Genomic DNA, 17,602 nt, shown 5'->3' on the forward strand with positions numbered 1-17,602 from the left:
GGTCTCAACATTTAAAGTATCGAATCGACACAAAAGATTGCTAGATTAATCGCCATAGATGCATTATAGGTATTTTCACGGGAAAACTATGGGGCAGAACAACCTATACCTAAAAGCTGTAAGAAAAAAAAAACGTCGCCCTTTAGATGGAAAAAAATACAATCACGTAATTTATTAGCCTGCTATAATAAAACACACCGAATCCTCTACAATAGTACGAATGGCTCCCTTAAATGCACCGAAAATAAGTATAGCCGAATGAGTGGAAGGAGCTGGGAACTGACCGCCGTACTGAGCAAGACAATCCGGATAGCTGACTGTAACTGGCTGGTAACAGACTAGCGGCAGATCGGATTGTACTGGGTTGTGAAAGTAGACTGACTCAGACTGCAACCCGGACACTCACTGTTGTGAAAGACAGACAGAACGTGGATTCAACCGCACGGAGATTTGTCGGACATTCCTTTGACTGACCGGAAGAAAGACATTCAGATATACTGGAGATCGGATAGCACAGAAATTTGTGAGAAACAAACAGGAGAGCGGACCGCACGATGGTTTGACAGGGGCAGACGGAGAGGCAGCTCGCGCTTTCCCATAATGCCCCGGGAAGAGGAAGCCGAGGCGTGACGACGTTTTAATCATGGTAGCGCTGGGGAGGGGAAGAGGAGAAAGTGCTAGCAACCCGAAATTCGCAGCGAGTCGGCGTCGTTTCTCCACCGGTAATCCTCTTTTCACGCATAACATTGCCTAAGTACTGCCGTGAGGGTTTCGAGTTTCCGGTAGACATTACCTGCGTTTTTGGTTTGTTTTTATTTACTGTTTTTGTCAAGACTTAGTGCTCTTTGCTGTCGCGAGCTGGCCGTTAAGCTAGATGCGTCTAAAAGAGTCCGCTGCTACTAGTTAAAAAACTAACCCACTGAATCATTTGCATGCCCGTTAAAATTTGTACTTCGGCGAGTTTTAGATTATGGTTAATAAACGTTTGGCCTCTACTGGGTGACTAGTTAGCTGGTCGCGTTATGTTCGCAGTGACAGTTGGTGGCTAGGCTAGTTGTATAAGGTTTGTCCAGAGCCAGAAAGACTAATCATGGTGGATGTCTGCTTGTAGTACTAGGTTATCCTAAACGGTGTAAATATCTAGTAGTCCGACTCGGCAGGTACCGGATAATTGCTAATTAAATGGACAGTTTTCTGTCAAAAATCAAGCCAAGCCGCTAACTTGCTAACTAGCGGCTAGATTAGTCAGCAGCGCATTACTAATGATTTTCCCACAAGTGTCCCTCTTTATTTAGATAATTAGTTGTATCTTTAGTTTCATACAAAGGTCCTGCTTTGTATTTTGGCGAGTGCTAGCTGGGTAATAGCCGCCGAGGAGGTGGAAAGCGGCATGTCACAGCTAGACCCTGTCATAGCCAAATATCTTCGGGTTTAGCTTAGTCCTGTCAACCCCCAAGAGTAGTCCCCATCAAGAGCTTCTGAATTTGTTGTTTTTAAGTTTCATCCCTCCTTTAGTCATTTTTTTCAGCGTAAAACCTGTGTGTTATGTATATCTTCCAGAGGTAGGAAGAGTACAGTGGACAGCATAAAGCAAATTGACAGGTTGTATCCCGATTAACAGTAAAAGTATTTAAAAATCATATTTTAACCTGCATGTAAATCAGTGGGTAATTTTTAGACAAACGTTCGTAAAAACAGACATAATAGATTTAGGCTTATTGGCAATATACTATAACTAGAATATTATACATTTGCAATTTGTTTTATAGATAGTAACGGGCCTGTCCGTTACATTAATGCCTAAAGAGAGGCTAGTTCCTGTACGTAATGCACCGTCCGTTCATCATGCAATGACATGCGAACTTTTGTTTTGACGTTTTGTCGCTCACTAACTTCCAGTGTCCTTTTTGGGAATATATTGAAGTTGAACCAGCCTTATATTTTCTAATGATTGGGTTTTGTAGATCGGACAGCAGGGAATGAGCTTCCTGAAAATCCATAGACTGCCGTTTTCAGTGGCTATAGGACATTTCACCATGTGACAGATCTCTCATAGATATGTTTCATGGCAGATGTGCTCACCATAATGCAGATTTTTCTGACCATGGTTATGATCAGTCAATGCTTCTCACACCCAGTCCTTTGGGAACATGCTGAACTCTTAGTTAATTAGATGCTACTTGGCTGTCAATATGAAAAATACTTTTGATATGCCATAAAAATGTTGAGAGATCCCTCACACTTAGTACTGAATTATTTCACCACCCAAAAGATATTGATTAAATGCTTAAATCTTTTCTTTGATAGCACTCAAACTATTCATTTAATAGTAGAGCTTTCTACTCCATAATAGTAAAAACATTTGTGCTCCTTAATCCTTATGAAAATGCATCAGTATGCTGTTTCTATCTGACTTTCATCCTAATGTGGAGTCATTTGTTTTCTTCTTCAAGGCGGCTTCCATGCCTAAATACCCCTAAAACAAAGAAATATTGTTTTCAAACAGAGTAGTAAATTCTTTTCAACCTTGACAAGCAGTTTCAATTGCCCAGGGTTACACAATGTCTTCATTTATTTTTAATATATTGACTATCACAAGGAGCTTGCTTCTAGATTTTTTTAAACAATTTTTTAAAATGCTATTTCTGTATTCATGTGAATTAGAAATAAGTACCACAGTCATGTTATGCGTTATATTTTCCATTCTGCGGACAAGTGTGTGTGTATGTTTGTGTATGTGTGTAGATGAAATTGTTTTTTTGAGTTAATGATTGGTGTATGGAATTTTGCTCTCACTCATTCAGTTAATGAATGTAACACGAGTAACCATGCGGATGTCAGCCTTCTGACATCCCCATCATGGAAGGCGGTGCCATACCGCAGCTATTTTGATTTCGTAACCTGTGCATGATGCTTGACACTAGCTGAAAATAGTATGTTGTCATTCTTCCACTTACCTTGCATGTGCTTTGCTGAAAGTGTCGCTGCTTGCCTTTTCATTAGTCACTGTTGTAAGTCGTAAAACCATTATATCTGGCATCTGTTTTAACATACAGGTGGAAACAATTGGAAACTGAGCATTCTTGAGGTTGTTAATGACTAATGCTCATCCAAGAGACAAAAAAATACGTGCACAATAATAGTCTCGCACCTACTTTGTTTTCCTTGTTTAAAGCTCAGTTACTCTTGGAATCTCTGAAACTCCCTTGTTGGGTTGTCTGCTGTGGTTTCACTTCTTTCTGCTGTTTCAGTAGTTTCCTACTGACAGAAAACATCGCAAAGAGTAGAAACCAAAAGGCATTTTACAGATCAGCTAAAGCAGTCCTTCATTCTTTGTGCACTTGTTAAACATGGCTATAATATGTCATTCATCATGTATCAGTAGTTTAAAATCTTGCAGAAGTGTGTTTATATTTAATTGGTTAAAAATATTGTCTTTGAGAAGTCTTTTTACCCCTTGTCTCCACTTTGTATAATTCTGAAAGAAGCTCAGTGTTCAGAAATGCATGTTTGAAAGGGACCCACCTAGGAGACTTGTGCCTCATTCAGAGAGCGGTGTGGCTGTCCATTCTAAAACTCACTCCCACTCCCATCTCTGCAGGGCACTGCAGTGCACCGTCAACAGAGAGGGCGTGATCACGCCGTGCACCAACATGGGTGAAAATGGTCCTGACAAGGAGGCCATGTACTTCAAAGGGGAGACAGGGAATCTGACTCAGGAGGAAGACGATGACAAAATGGTGGACTTTGACAAAGATGGCCTGATGCCGCCATCGTCGTCTTCCCCTTCACGGCGCATTTATGACCGCACCACCGTGCTTATTGAGCAGGACCCCATCAACCTGGACGAGGAAGGCGAGGATGATGGCCAGTGTGACAACATGGCTCTGCTGGCCGATGGCGACGAGGAGGGCAGCCTGGCCTTCATGGTGGACCCTGATGGCATGTCACAGGGCTATGTTCACCACACCATCTCGCCAGACCAGATCCAGTTCATCATCAACCCCGGGTCCACACCTATGCCGCGGAACATCGAAGGGGCCACTCTTACCCTGCACTCGGAATGTCCAGAAACCAAGCAAAGAGAGGTAATCCCCACTTCTTGGTTCATTACCTAACAAATATAGATGTGAGACATTTCTGTTAGCTGGAGCTTTCGGAAGCCTCACTTGTTGTAGGCGTATGTTCCAAAAGCAGACTTGGGAGTTCTGGACATTTGTGGTTTAAAACTGTGCTGCGATGCCCCCCATCTTTTTGATAGATTTCTGTGGTGGTCTTTTTGTCACGAGGGAAACCCCATTTGAGCTTGATGGGTCGAATTGCCTCATCTCATTTGTAAATTTCTTATGTTCTTATAGGGAAGGAGCTTTAGTTGCAGTGTTTGGTGTGAAACAAAGGTGCAGGATTCCCTCTTGCTTGCACTGAAAGATGTAGCCGCTGTGTAGGCATGCCCAGATTAATGTTTGCAGAATAAAATATTTAAAAGCTTGAAATTGGTTATGTAAATATCTCGGCTGTAGTGCTGATTAATGACCTGGCATTCTGGTCCGGATGTCACATCAGGCCTTGTTTCATTTTTGACTCACACTGGGTAACTTTCCCTACGGCTCCCTTCATTAATGTTTATATGATGGCAACCTACTTCCAGGGTGGGCTATTAAGTCAAACCCCAGCATGGGAATGCAGTGACTGCCCTGTATTCTGGTCTCTAGCCTTTGACCTGCTTGGCAGAGTCAGACCCCTGGATAGAGAGCTTCTTCCTGTGTTATCGCAGTTTTTAGCATGCCAACCCTTCCCCTGCTTACATGCCATTGCATTGTTTTGTAAGAACCAGGACTGTAGTCTTGCGTCATGTCGGATATATCACATCGCTGACAGGAAGGCAATTCACATGCCTGCCAATACGTAAAGCTGGGTCAGATGGTTTTCCAAAGTGTGTTGCTTTGTTACGTTCGCACCAATCAAATAGTTTAGCTTTGCACGAAAGTTGTGGGACTGTTATCTCAGTTGGTAAGGAGCTTAAGCTATGGGGCAGTGAGAACTTTAACAAATCCTAGGCAGGAAATAAGAAATGATTTGTTGCCAGTAACTGCCAACATGACGCTGGAATGTGAAGTGTTTGTGAGCAAGAGGGAATTGTTTGAAGCGAGTTTCTCCGATTAGCTTTCTGGAGCATTTCAAACATGGTGTAGTTGTAGGTGTTCAAGCTAAATACAGACTGGTTTGGCAGCAGTAATTAGACTAGCACGGCGAGTGCAGAGTAATTATTCTGAATCCATGCCGTCTTGATTATTTGGGCAACTGAGACACGTTGTTTGCTCTGTCTTGTGGCTCTGAGGAGTCTCTTTGAGCAGATACCAACTAGACTGCACAGTGCTGGATGACTGTGCCCGCCATGGGCTGACAGACTGGCTCTGCCTCTTTTCCTGGCACGTAGCAGGAGGCGTTGCGGGTAACAGCATAAAAGGAGCTGTCAGATCTGCAATAGGAATAGTTAATAGGCTGCTTTGCCGTATCGTGTCTCTGTTCAGACAGTGATGTTTGTGTCTTTGTCCTCTGCTGTGTAATGTTAGAATTCCTTGTAACAGCCTTTCTGCTTCATGCTCCCCCCCCTCCAAAAAAAAAAACTGCCATGGCAACAACCTATCACCTCACCTAACAGTAACCTAGAAATAAGAGGAAATGCTGTTTTCAGTATCTATGTAACAGATTTTTTGAAATGGATATGGTTGCCCCAAGGCCATATCTACCACGTGAGCTCATGTGATACATCTCAATCCACACTCACAGAGCATCTGACGTGTCAAAATGCACCCAGACCACGTGTTCACATCTGGGAAAGGCCCTTTTTGGTGACCTTTTAAGACCTTTGACCTGTATCACTTTGCCTGAGGTGGAAATGAGCGCTGGTATCTACCCCACTCTGGCTTTGTGAAGGAGGCAGCCGAACGGAGGAGCTCATCTCCAGATAGAGAAGTTTATACTGCACAATTAAACAAAACATTGACACGTTTGAAATGATGAAACGCTGCCAATTCAGTGCACAGATCTTAGTATGGGGGGAAAAAAATCAAATATAGCAAATGTGCTTCACAGTCTGTGGTTAAGCTTCTGATTTACATGTCTGCAATTGAATCTGTTCGCAAATGCCAAGTGATATTCTGTTCTCAGAGACTTATCTGCTTAACAGCTCTTGGTAGAAGCAGAGGAGTGATGTAAGCAGTTGACCATGGCTGATTAAAGAGGGAACTTAATGGACTCTTTGCGTAATTTGATTATTAAATTAATCTTCTTAGACTTATCAGCAGTTATATCAGTACAAGGCACTCTGCAGTAGTGTCTTACAATTGCATCGACAATACTGTTTTGTTAATTGGATATCATGGCTGTACTCTTTGCTTTCTGTACTGCCTATCTGTCAAACATAGTGCAGAATGTTATTATGCTGCTAGATAGTCACAGCTGGAATCTGATTAATCCATTTTTTTATGAATACAATTTAAATAAAATGTATAAAATCCCAGAAAATGGTCCAGAATTGCTTGAAAATAAATGCTAAGTGGAACCAACACAAAGGACACTTGGGTCCAGTAGTATCTCATCAGATGCAGAGCAGCACAGAATGTCCGTCTTAAAGACAAGACTGATATAACAGTGACTCATGTGATGTTCTCTTATGTAAGAATATCTATTCTTTTAAAATGCATATTGTAATATATTAGGAATATATCAACTGAAGATTTATTTAATACGTCCTTTAAGCAAATGACTTTCCCCTTGAACTGGTATTGAATTGATGGTTGTAGAGAGACTCTGCCTGTTGTTTTTGCTGACTACTTTGGTGGGTTGTTATGTGCTCTTTCAGGCATTAGAAAGGTTTGACAAACAACGTATATGGAACATGGGCTCCCACTCTGCCAGTATAAACCAGGGTGGTGTCAGCACGACCCAGTGACTCCCCAGGAAAGGGAGTCCAACATATTTAATCTGAGGATTCTTACCACTTCTGATGTTTCTACACGGCTTGTGGTCCACAGATGGAGCCACGAGGACCTTTGTGCCTCCTATGTATCATCATCTTGGTTGCAGGTTAATCAGCGGACTGACTCCTAAGTGAGACGGTCACATCGGATGCCTGTTGAGCATGAGGGACAGCACACCCTCAAATCAGTCAGTGTGCAGTCCACATTTTGGGGCTGCTCATTGAACATTTCTTTTTTTACTTGAAGCAGCTGTCTAGCAGACATGGTCCGGCATTTTCCTTATTTACTTTATCTTTGTCATTCACTGTTAATTTACTGTGATCTGTCTGTGTACTTTTTCACTTATTGCTGAGTAGCATAAGGTCAGCTGGCCGGTGTTGTCCGTTTTGCTTGCTGTTATTGAATCGGTGTAGGAAACGTTTTGTGAAATACACAATTGCTTGGCTTTGTCTGTTGTCCATTCTTCACCTCCCACAGCGTCTGTTTGTCTTTATCCTTTATGTACTTTTTGGTTTCCTTGTAATTTGCGGAGAGATAGTCAGGTGTTTTTTGCTAGGTGCAACCCTGCCACCCGAGAGTGCATTGTTTGACATCACTGTAATGTTGGCTCTGTAGGATTTCCTGGTGCATTTTCAGAAACTGACACAGGCTCATGTTAAATCATAGCGCCGCGTTGTGTTTGTCCCCTGTGTGGAGTGAGAGTGGGGGACAAGCTTCCAGTCCCGCTGCCTTTGTGGTTGATCTGAAACAGCAATGGGCACATAACCTGCTTCCTCTTTCCCACACTCCTCCCCCTCTTACCTAATCACTCTGTCTGCCTCAGCCCCAGCTACAGCATCTGCTCAGTTGCTCTTTAACAGGGCTCTGTCACACAGGCGGGGGGATTACGGTCACCGTACTTACTAACTTTACCTTCCCCCGGGAGTTCTCCATGCACCACCGCCCATGTTAACAATATTCTTGTTTTTGGCTGTATAGTTAATATGGGACTTTCAATGACCTTAGTATGAATTGGCATCATGAAATGTTTAAATCCGAATAGTATACAGTGGTTGAGAAACTTATTGGGGTGGAGCTCCTTTCAGACACATTCTCTTTGAATCGATTATTGCAGCAAGCTTCAGACAGCACCCTTCTCTTCTTTAGTGAAGAGTCACCTGCAAGTGTTTCCACACTGGTCATGTGTGGTGAGGCCCATATTGTCCCACTTGCTTCCTCTGTAAGCGACCCATTTTTATCCCTGGGTTTTTTTTTCTCCCTGTAAACCGAAGCATGAGGTTGTCAACATTAAATGCCTTGAACATAATACATGATGTTAATACACCATCTTTGAGCTTTTTAACCTGTAGGACATTTTAGCCTAACTAAAAGCTTGGCTTTAAATGCCAACTTTATATAAAGCGCCTCTCGTTTTTTCTCATAATAGATCTTATTGTGCAAGATGTGGGCCTCAAGCCATAGAACTTTCCGGACCCAATATCCTGCAGGCCGGGCTCATAAAGGACAGTCAATATAGCCCCTGCTAAATGTTCATAAACCCCCTCCCCCAGGTGAAAAGGTACCAGTGCATGTTCGAGGGCTGCACTCGGACCTATAGCACGGCGGGCAACCTACGCACACACCAGAAAACGCACCGCGGCGAGTACACCTTCGTGTGCAATCAGCAGGGCTGCGGAAAGGCCTTCCTCACCTCCTACAGCCTGAAGATCCACGTGCGCGTGCACACCAAGGAGAAGCCCTTCGAGTGTGACGTGCAGGGCTGCGAGAAGGCCTTCAACACGCTGTACAGGTCGGCTACCGCTGGAGTGGAACGGGCTCCTCTTTGCCACCACTTTGTGTGATTTATAATACCTGAGTATCTGAGTGAGTGTGTCACCTGCATGGTAGGCAAAAGTCTATGCTGTGATTCAGTGTAGATGCTTTGGAAATCGATTATTTAATTTTATTGATCATTTATTAGAAATACGTAATTCGAAAGGTTAGAGGAAAAACTGCATGCATGATTACTGCCTGCCGGTGTTATGCACATTAAATGATACACTGCCCGAGCAAAAAAGAAGTTGCCATTTGAATTTATATCAGCAAACACTTAAGAACCAATGACTGGATCATTATTATAGCTCAGCAACGTTATGCAGCAATGAAGTAAAGTCAGCTGAGTACCTGAATCTACTGAATGGCCGGGTTACACCTCCATCCATCAGCAATGGATTTTTTTTCTTCCCTGTTGGCATGGACATATTCCAGGACGGGAATACCAAGATTCATTGGGTTCGAATTGTCAAAGAGTGCTTCAGGGAGAGTTGTGACCTTAACCTCACTGAAGGTCTTTGGGATGTGCTGTAGGATGCTTTATGGAGTGGTTCAACTCACTTCTCGGTGAGAAATGAATGCTAATCTGGATAAAAGTAAAGGGTGAGATGTTGCATAAGCCTGTGGAAACAATGGCATGACAAATGTGCACCATGATCAACACTAAAAGCGGTCCAATGAAAAATTCAATTGGCAACGTTTTTCTTTTTACCCGGGCAGTGTATTTCTGCTTTTTATTGTGTATTTTCATATCGGCAATAAGCTTAACAGTCTCTGACATTTATTAATCTATTGTAATGGCTGAAAGAGAAACTATGGTTGTCTGTTCATTGATTTCCGTTCAGTCTGGGCTCTGTCACCTTGCTGACCTCTCTCTCCACCCTGCTGCTGTTCGGTTACCCAACAGTGGGTTTCTAACCTCCCTGCGTGTGTGTGTGTGTGTGTGTGTGTGTGCGCGCATCTGCAGACTGAAAGCACATCAGAGGCTGCACACGGGGAAGACGTTCAACTGTGAATCGGAAGGATGCACCAAGTACTTTACCACACTCAGCGACCTGAGGAAGCACATCCGCACGCACACCGGGGAGAAGCCCTTCCGGTCAGTGCCAGGCGTAGCGAGAACAGCTTGTGGCTCATGCTGCGTGGGGATTGTCTGCTTTAGTGTACGGGGGGAAAATACAAATGAACATCATGGCCTCTACTCAGGATGCAAGCCTAGTACTCCGCTCCCCTACTCTTCCAGCATGGCCACTTAAAATCACAGAAGTCATTAATATGTTTTTTTTTTTTGGTTCGTGTGCATGAGTATTTAGTTACTCTGAAGATAAATACCCTCCTGATCTCTCATGCTGAAATGTCCGTTACTGCACGGGCCCGTGCTATTGGTGTGCCACCTGCTTTTCCCTCCCCTGCCCATGTGGACAGCAGGTCCTGACTCATGACCCTCTGCGTCTCCTTCAGGTGTGACCACGACGGATGTGGGAAAGCGTTTGCCGCAAGTCACCACCTAAAGACCCACGTCCGGACCCACACAGGTAACTGTCGGACTGCCGTGTGTCTGAGTGATGCTTAAAATACCTCTGAACTCCTGCCCCAAATCTGTCAATATTAACTGTACGGTTATGCTTGTTACCTGAGTGTAACTTTGACCAGAGACACCAAAGCCACGTCGTCCCGTTTGTAAGCCTCAGTTTGCCGCTGCCCTGGAAGGAAGAAGCGAGCGGTCGGGCCTCCTCTCTGATGTCGTTGAGTCAGCAGAGAGGGGTGCCCTAGCGAGGCTGTTTAACAGCACTGGGAGAGCAGCGGGCTCTGAGTCCGCGGATGAGCTCCTTTCAGGCTTTGGCGGTATAAAAAGACAGAATAGACCTACCGCTGCCTGAGACGCTCATGTGACTGATCGTGTGTCTGCCTGTCTGTGCCCCAGGGGAGAAGCCATTCCTCTGTCCCAGCGACGGCTGCGAGAAGACCTTCAGCTCCCAGTACAGCCTGAAGAGCCACATCCGGGGCCACGATAAGGGGCCCAACTTCGCGCTGAGCAACTCGCTCTCTGAGGCAAGGCCCTCCTCAGGCTGCCCCCTGCTGGGCAAAACGACAGGCATACTTAGTGTAGCCTTTGCAAGGGTCAAATAGCTTTTGTACTTAATGTGTGTAACCCCACTCCTCTGAGAGCCTCCTTTACCTCCATGACCCTCGAGGCAGGACATCGAGGCACGTTAACACACCGAGGGGTCTTTTAGAATTTCCCTTCCTGAGTCTTAATTTGCACGGCTCCCTCCAGAAAGGTTAACAGTTGTATTTTACATTTGCTAAGTAAAACTTTTATTTTTCGTTCTTTTTCTGGATTTTTTTTCTCCAGGATGCGAATCATTCTCTTTGCCTCAGTGATTTGAGTCTGCTCTCCACAGACTCTGAGCTCAAAGAAAACATGCAGAACGTAAGTAAGCCTTGCCCTGCTGGCTCTCTCCGTGACGCACCATCGCGATGGAGCTCGTCTGATTTCCTTCTGGTGCATTCCGCAGTCTCAAGGTCTGGATCTGAATAGCGTCACGCCCGTGAGGATATTTGAGCTGATGTTCCAGAGTCCAGAAAACAGTGTCAGTCAGGACGAGGCCCAGCCCCCAGGTAGGGAGAGCCATGCTGACCGGCGCCGCCAGGCTGAAGCTCAGCCCGGCATGTAACCTACTTTCTGTCTGCATGCTGCAGATAACCTCACAGAGACCTTCAGCTCAGAAGAGCCGGCCCTGCCCACAGCCACCGTAGGTGATGGTGGCTCCATGGCTTCTGGGGCTCTGCCTTTTTCTTCATCCTCTTCGTCCTCGTCTTTGAACACCCCTGTCTTGGAGGCCCCCTCGCAGACTGCCTCCCTATCCTCCTCCCAAGCTGCAAGCTCTGCCCCCACCACACTGGGCCCTTCCCCGGTGACCTTTGCACCCTTGTCGGGGATAACCCAGGGACCCGAGGGGCCCAGCCAGCAGAGTTCCCAGCACTACCTGACCCTCCCCGCTAAGTTCCTGGAGCAGGAAGGAACTGCCCAAACCCAGCCCAGCACTGCAGCGACAGCCCTGCTCCCTGGTGCCGCCCCAGTGGCGACAGCGGCGGAGGCAGTCCCAGCCGCGGTGCACACCGTGCCTTTGACCGCCAACCCCGTGCTGACGCCCAGCCCGAGCATCACCATTGCTCCCACCCAGAACCTCCTGCAGCCCAGCATCGTCATGTCGGACCAGAACCTGCAGTGGATTCTCAGTAGCGCCACCAATGCCCAGCAGAGCTCCGAGCCGCCGGTACACATGGTCACCCCCAATAAATTCTCCAAATCAAATATCAAAATCTAATAAAATGTAAATATTTTATGTAAAGAAATTGATTTAGGGCACTGGCTTTGCTTCCAGCAGAGCTAGTTATGTATGTGAAGCATTTGTTTACTTGTGCATTTTAGTCTGTTTAATCTTCACAATCTTCTCTTTTAGCAGCATCAAGGTACAAAAGTAGAAAAGGTGTTCTTCACCACAGCCATACCAGTAGGAGGGAATTCAGGTGGGTGTGGTGCTGCTGAGTGGGTGTGTCCTTTTCTGGTGGGCATGGCCCTGTGCGCAGTGCTCAGATGTGCCCTGTCTCTCATTTCACAGGCAGTTCCGTGCAGCAAATTGGCCTGAGCCTTCCTGTCATTATCATCAAGCAGGAGGAGTCCTGTCAGTGCCAGTGCGCATGCAGGGACTCCAAAGACAAGGGTGGCACCAAGCCCACAGATCTGGCCCCGCCCAAGCCCCCACCCCCTCCGCCAGCCCCGCCTCCCCCTCCCACTGTCCCTGTTCCTTCAACAGCCCCACCTTCATCCCTGGCGTGCTGCTCGGGCCGATCAGTCCCGTCTCCCTGCCAGAGGACTGAGGCCCCAGTGCAGGGCGGGACGCAGCAGGGGGTGCTCGCAGCCACTCCCACGCAGACCTTTCCTCCAGAGCCGGGCAGCTCCGCAGCACCAGATGCCACTGGCGACGCTCTGATTAACATGGACGTTTCCGACTTCCTGTCCCTGCAGAGCCCCGAGACGCCCGGAAGCATGAGCGCCATTGAGGCTCTGCTCCTCGTCGCCGATGACTTTTCCGGGGGTGGGATACAGGCGGGCGGCTTTGCCAAATGAACTGTCCGGTGGGGAGAAAGCCGTCGCGGGGCCCCCCGGCTGGGCCTCCTGCAGTGCAGTGCATTCTGGGTATCATATGGGCGCTCTCTGTCTCTCTCAGCCTGGAGCCGAACCATCACTGACAGTCGTGGGCAGTGGTGCTCACCTGCGCACACGAGTAGCACTGTACCCTCTTCTGGTGTGATCTGCATCCCTGATGTGTGTCCTGAAAACTAATACTAAACACTGGCAAAGCTGAGGTGGCTTTTTCCTAACAAAAAAAAATATATATGCATTGTACTTCACTGTAGCTTAACTCCCAAAAGTATGCTTGTAGTTACACTAAGGATTAAGTCAACGCTGAACTAGATGTTAAATTACTGTCACCTCTGAAAGGGAAGCCAGCGCACTGAGCGGAGGACGCCTTCGTCCCAGCAGTCTGCCTTGCTTTGCCGGATGCAGAGCCGAGCGGATGTCTGCCGAATAAACAGAATGTACTGCATGCTGGGAGAGTCGGTCAGGTTTCTGAGCAGCGTCTCACACGTGATTCGCTACGTGGTCCTGTGGGGCGGGACTAGAGGCGGTCCCGCCAAATGTCTTGTGGGATTGAAAATACCGTGTAGAATTTTTACTAGAAATGCTAGTATCATCCAGAAGATGTGATCACAGTCCAGGTTAATCTAGTAAGTTTTGTTTCCCCACCTTTTATACTCCTGTTCGTATGGATTGTACAACCTGTAACAAACTTGCCTGCCTTTTAACTCCGATTCAAAGTTGTATGTTGCAAACAATTGTCTATTACTAAATTAATATTTAATTTTTTTAGATAATTTATTCAAATGTTTAATTTCTGCCATTAGAATTACTTGTCGGATTCCTTGGGGTTTGTCTTGACTTCTGCCTGATATTTGTGGACCAAGTCCTGACATCATCCTTTTGTAAACCCCCTCAAATTTACTGCACAGACATGGAATTGGGGTGAATGTCACACCTTCCTTGATGTTACTGATGTTTTTTTTTTGTTGCTGTTTTTTAAATGAAGCTTTTCAGGGTCCACAGACAAAGTTTTCGGCCTTGGACTTAACCCTGCTGACCCACCCCCTCCAGACCGTGACTCACAGGCAGCATGGGCGTCGGCTGTCGCCGTCCTGCTGCGGGGTCCAGTCCCATCGCTGGCAGTTTGTGACACAGGCAATCAGCTTCACACATTCTGTGTGTTTTAACAACCCCTCAGGGATAGAGTTGAGTGTGACTGATATAACTAGAATAGTTGGGTTTTCCTGCTTTTGTTTCGATGGAGTGCAATTAGACAGCCTGTTTTTGAGTAGCCCGCCCTATTGTCCACGAGTGTGTCTGTTTTCCTTCCCTGTTTGTCCCACAGTACCTAATAGCCATTTAGGTAGGGCCCCTCCCACCGAGCCCGTCAGCACTGAGAGTCCTCGTTTATGTAACACTGCTGTAACCTCGGGAAATGAGCAATTAATCATACTGTAAATACATTTGATAATATCCTTCCTTTTAGATTACTGAATTTGTATTTTTGTATATCTTCAGATGTTTAGACTTTGGGTTTGGAGACAGAAGGTACTGGGTTTGTCTTGCCTTTTTGTGGGGGGGGGGGTGAGGGAGAAAGTGGTTTCATGTCAGTCAGAGGAGGAGTCTCTTGTAGGGTAGCGTAGGTCTCTGTTTGGTCCCTGTGTGGTCGCCATAGTGATCCCCACAGGACGGGAAGAAGCGTGAAGGATTGAACTGCTTATCAATACAGCGCTTTTCTGCAGTCTGCTTACCTGCCCGTCCCTCCTACCCAGTGTGGTCACAGCACAGTAACACAGGAACATGGGATGGCGAAGTGCATGCCATCTGCAGTTTTTATGTATTTTTTTGTGCCAAGGAGTCTCACATCATCTGATCTGCGATGTTTCTGCAGTTGCCTTTGAGAGTAGCACCAGGAAACAAAGCAAGAAGTGTGGTGTGTTTGAACAGCCAGCCCTCCTCCTCCAACGGTCTTTACCATTTCTTTGTGGCTCCGTTAATTTTGTTTCCCAAATTTCTGCTTAAAAGAATTTGCATAAGAGCAACTTTAATTAGGCTTTTTTTTCCCCTTTCCTTTCCTTTCGTACTGATTTTTTCCCCCCTAAACAGTTTTTCTGAAGTGGAAGTAACATTGTATGAAAATTACTTTTAAATTTGGCTGAAAGCATCTGGCGGTATTTGCACCTCAACACAGCATGCTGCTGACCTCCTCATCCCATGTCAGCACAGTGTTTGGTTGTAATTTTGGGCAGGAGCACTGCCCCAGTGTTCCCATGGCATGCTGGCAAAGGATTGTGGGATGTCAGCTAATAGCCTTTGATTTCCATCTTGATTTTTAAGGATCTTCTTAGAGTAGCTTAGTGTTCTGTCGTATCATAAGCACTTTGTTTTAGAAATATGGGAGGTGTTAGAAGTATGCACATGTAAAATCAGTTTCATCTGTTAATTTATTTTGTTAGCTAATGAACTCAGAGGACGGGAAATTAACAGGTGACGTTCTTTGTCATCTTTCCATGAAGGAGTCCAGCTTGGAATCGGAAAGCTGAATGGTCAAAGACTCGCATGTGGAACGACGGTATGACACTTCTGGGATTCTGTTTGTTTTTTTTCCCCTGTGGCCATTCTGTCTTGGTCAGTCACTTCCAAATGTGGAAAGAAGCTATGCAATGTCTCATTGGCCAGCAGCATTCCCAAAGGGGCGTTCCCAAGGGGGCGGTCCCAATGTCCCATGTGTATGGGACAGCTGAGGCTGCAAATCTTTCCCATCCTGTTACGGAAGCAGTTACTTGCGCTCATTACTCAGTGACAGCATGTATCTTGGGAGTGTTTGGTATAGTCAGTTTCTGAGGAAGCAGTGGCAAGTGTAACATAAAAATGTTGCGGTGTATTTTAAATGGCTCATGCATTCATTCAGATTAATTGCAATATGTAAAACAGACTGCGTGCGTGCATTTGAGCTTTCATGCATTTGAATCTTTAAAGAGTTTGTTTCCCTTACGCATTGAGTTGTTTTGTCAAACATTCAAATATTACTTTGGGGGGAGATATTAGACATGTGAAAATGAAATTCTGTTGTAAGAATTAGATTAGTCACTTGAGACAACCTTTTTATATATATATAAATGGAACACTGCATTAAAATGTATAGTCAGCATTTTCCATAGCCTGCCATTCTCGCATTACTTCAGCATCATGTGCACCAGTTTGAAGGGCATTTACAGCAAATTTTTTTCAGCCTTTGTTTGTTTCTTTCAAATTCGCTTTACCTGGAGGGGAGGGGGGCACGCTGCCGTCGTACCTGCAGGTGGGGCTCAGACCTTCAGGAGACTAGGTGTGAACAGATCTGATGGCTACACTGTTGCTTCAAAGACATGTGGCTGGTTAGAGACCCCCTCCCCCCTTTTTAAATGCTCCAATTCTTGGATTGGCCAGGAATAGTCCCAGGTTAGGGGGGAGAAACAAAACAAATGTAACATTGGTACACTGGATTTGTTCTGCTCTTTTGAGCCGCCTGGGGTTAATGAATAGGATTTTTAATGCTTCCAAAGGAAGAGCGTCTCCGAAACCCAAAGAGAGATTAAACATGTAAAGGATTTGTATTTTAAAAGAATGTACAATGTGAAAATTTGTTTGCTTATATGCTTGTTTTGTATAAAGTATTAAGTAAATATAACTTTTTGGAATTGAAAGCAATATAATACTAATTAAATCCTTTGACTTGTCAGTTTTCCCACATTTTATTGCCATGAAAACAAATACAAGGGTTTCTTTTTGGGGGGGGGGGGGCTGGAGTATGCTTTCTATGTGCTTATGTTGCATTTCCATCATTTTTAGCCTGGAAAACAAAAGCAAAATCCATCTGTATAAGGGCAAGAAGATAGTGGGAAGGACTTCAAAAGATGAACCCCCCCAAACATACAGCCATAACGTCCCGCAGAGCCGTCAGGTCCACTAGCAGCTTGTGGCACAGGTCTAGCCTCTCCTGAAGTTCGCAGAGTCTCCCATTGACATCTTTCAGCAGTTCTGCAGGCTGAGAAAGGCAGCAGATTGTAGCAGAGGGATGTTCGAGTGCCCAAGAAAGTGGGGGTAGGTCTTCATACATTGAGCTTGTTGACTTGTAGGGAACCAGACCCTTGACCCCTATAAGGGGAGGAGCCATTAATAAAATTTGTATTTCCTCACTTGGCTGCTTCAGCTTACAGTACATTCTCAGTTCCAAAAACGTCAGGTCCCTCATTCGCTAATCAAAAACCATAACACCTTATGTTTGACAGTCTACTGGGGCTAATTCACGTTTTTAATAGCTAGTCTCCCACAAGTGTAAAATAAAATACGGAACAAACCTCGTTCTTCAGGGCGTCGGTGTCGCACGCCGGCTGACTTTTCTCAAGCTCCATCTCACCTAACCATTTATCATACTTAAATTTATTAAGATGAACGAACAATGCATATTTCGCAAAGCTTTGTGCTTTCATATATTACCTGAATTAGATGCCATCTCTTTTTTTCCAAACAGGACTCTCAGTCACACACCTTTTATTTGGCGTGTGTAATTGGCAATTGGTTGTGAAATTTTTAACTAATTTGTTCAATTAGTTATTTAATTAATTTACAAAATGAATACAATTAATCAATAGGATGGGTGATTACATTACTGGAT

General features: G+C 45.3%; 1 protein-coding gene and 1 long non-coding RNA gene across 5 annotated transcripts; one reads left to right on the forward strand and one right to left on the reverse strand.

The window, feature by feature from the left end:
• Positions 1-296: 296 nt before the first annotated feature.
• mtf1 (metal-regulatory transcription factor 1) lies at positions 297-16,666 on the forward strand. Of its 4 annotated transcripts, none has more exons than XR_007399503.1 (12): positions 298-722; positions 3,602-4,088; positions 8,534-8,772; positions 9,763-9,894; positions 10,257-10,330; positions 10,720-10,847; positions 11,152-11,229; positions 11,315-11,417; positions 11,499-12,076; positions 12,263-12,329; positions 12,422-14,912; positions 15,462-16,666. XR_007399503.1 is itself a non-coding variant. In XM_049024176.1 (11 exons), the coding sequence occupies exons 2-11, from the start codon at positions 3,654-3,656 to the stop codon at positions 12,928-12,930; spliced, it is 2,340 nt and encodes a 779-aa protein (XP_048880133.1). In that variant the 5' UTR covers positions 297-722; positions 3,602-3,653; the 3' UTR covers positions 12,931-16,666. The 4 variants fall into 4 exon arrangements, 2 of the variants coding, with proteins under 2 accessions (XP_048880133.1, XP_048880132.1); XR_007399502.1 differs by having other exon boundaries at positions 12,422-13,592; positions 13,952-16,666; XM_049024176.1 differs by having other exon boundaries at positions 297-722; positions 12,266-12,329; positions 12,422-16,666.
• Positions 16,661-17,587, reverse strand: LOC125748257 (uncharacterized). Its single transcript, XR_007399504.1, has 4 exons — positions 17,425-17,587; positions 17,286-17,344; positions 16,862-16,972; positions 16,661-16,777 (listed from the first exon to the last, which is right to left on the reverse strand). It is a non-coding gene; the product is annotated as an uncharacterized LOC125748257 (long non-coding RNA).
• Positions 17,588-17,602: the final 15 nt, after the last annotated feature.

Source organism: Brienomyrus brachyistius, chromosome 9, assembly GCF_023856365.1.
Source record: "Brienomyrus brachyistius isolate T26 chromosome 9, BBRACH_0.4, whole genome shotgun sequence".
Lineage (NCBI taxonomy): Eukaryota > Metazoa > Chordata > Actinopteri > Osteoglossiformes > Mormyridae > Brienomyrus > Brienomyrus brachyistius.

Excerpts from the sequence above, each read along its gene's own strand:
- mtf1 (XM_049024175.1), top strand. The coding sequence starts at position 3,654 with ATGGGTGAAAATGGTCCTGACAAGGAGGCCATGTACTTCAAAGGGGAG. Across the intron at positions 8,773-9,762 it reads GCCTTCAACACGCTGTACAG|ACTGAAAGCACATCAGAGGC; the intron begins GTCGGCTACCGC and ends GCGCATCTGCAG. Across the intron at positions 11,418-11,498 it reads GGACGAGGCCCAGCCCCCAG|ATAACCTCACAGAGACCTTC; the intron begins GTAGGGAGAGCC and ends TGCATGCTGCAG.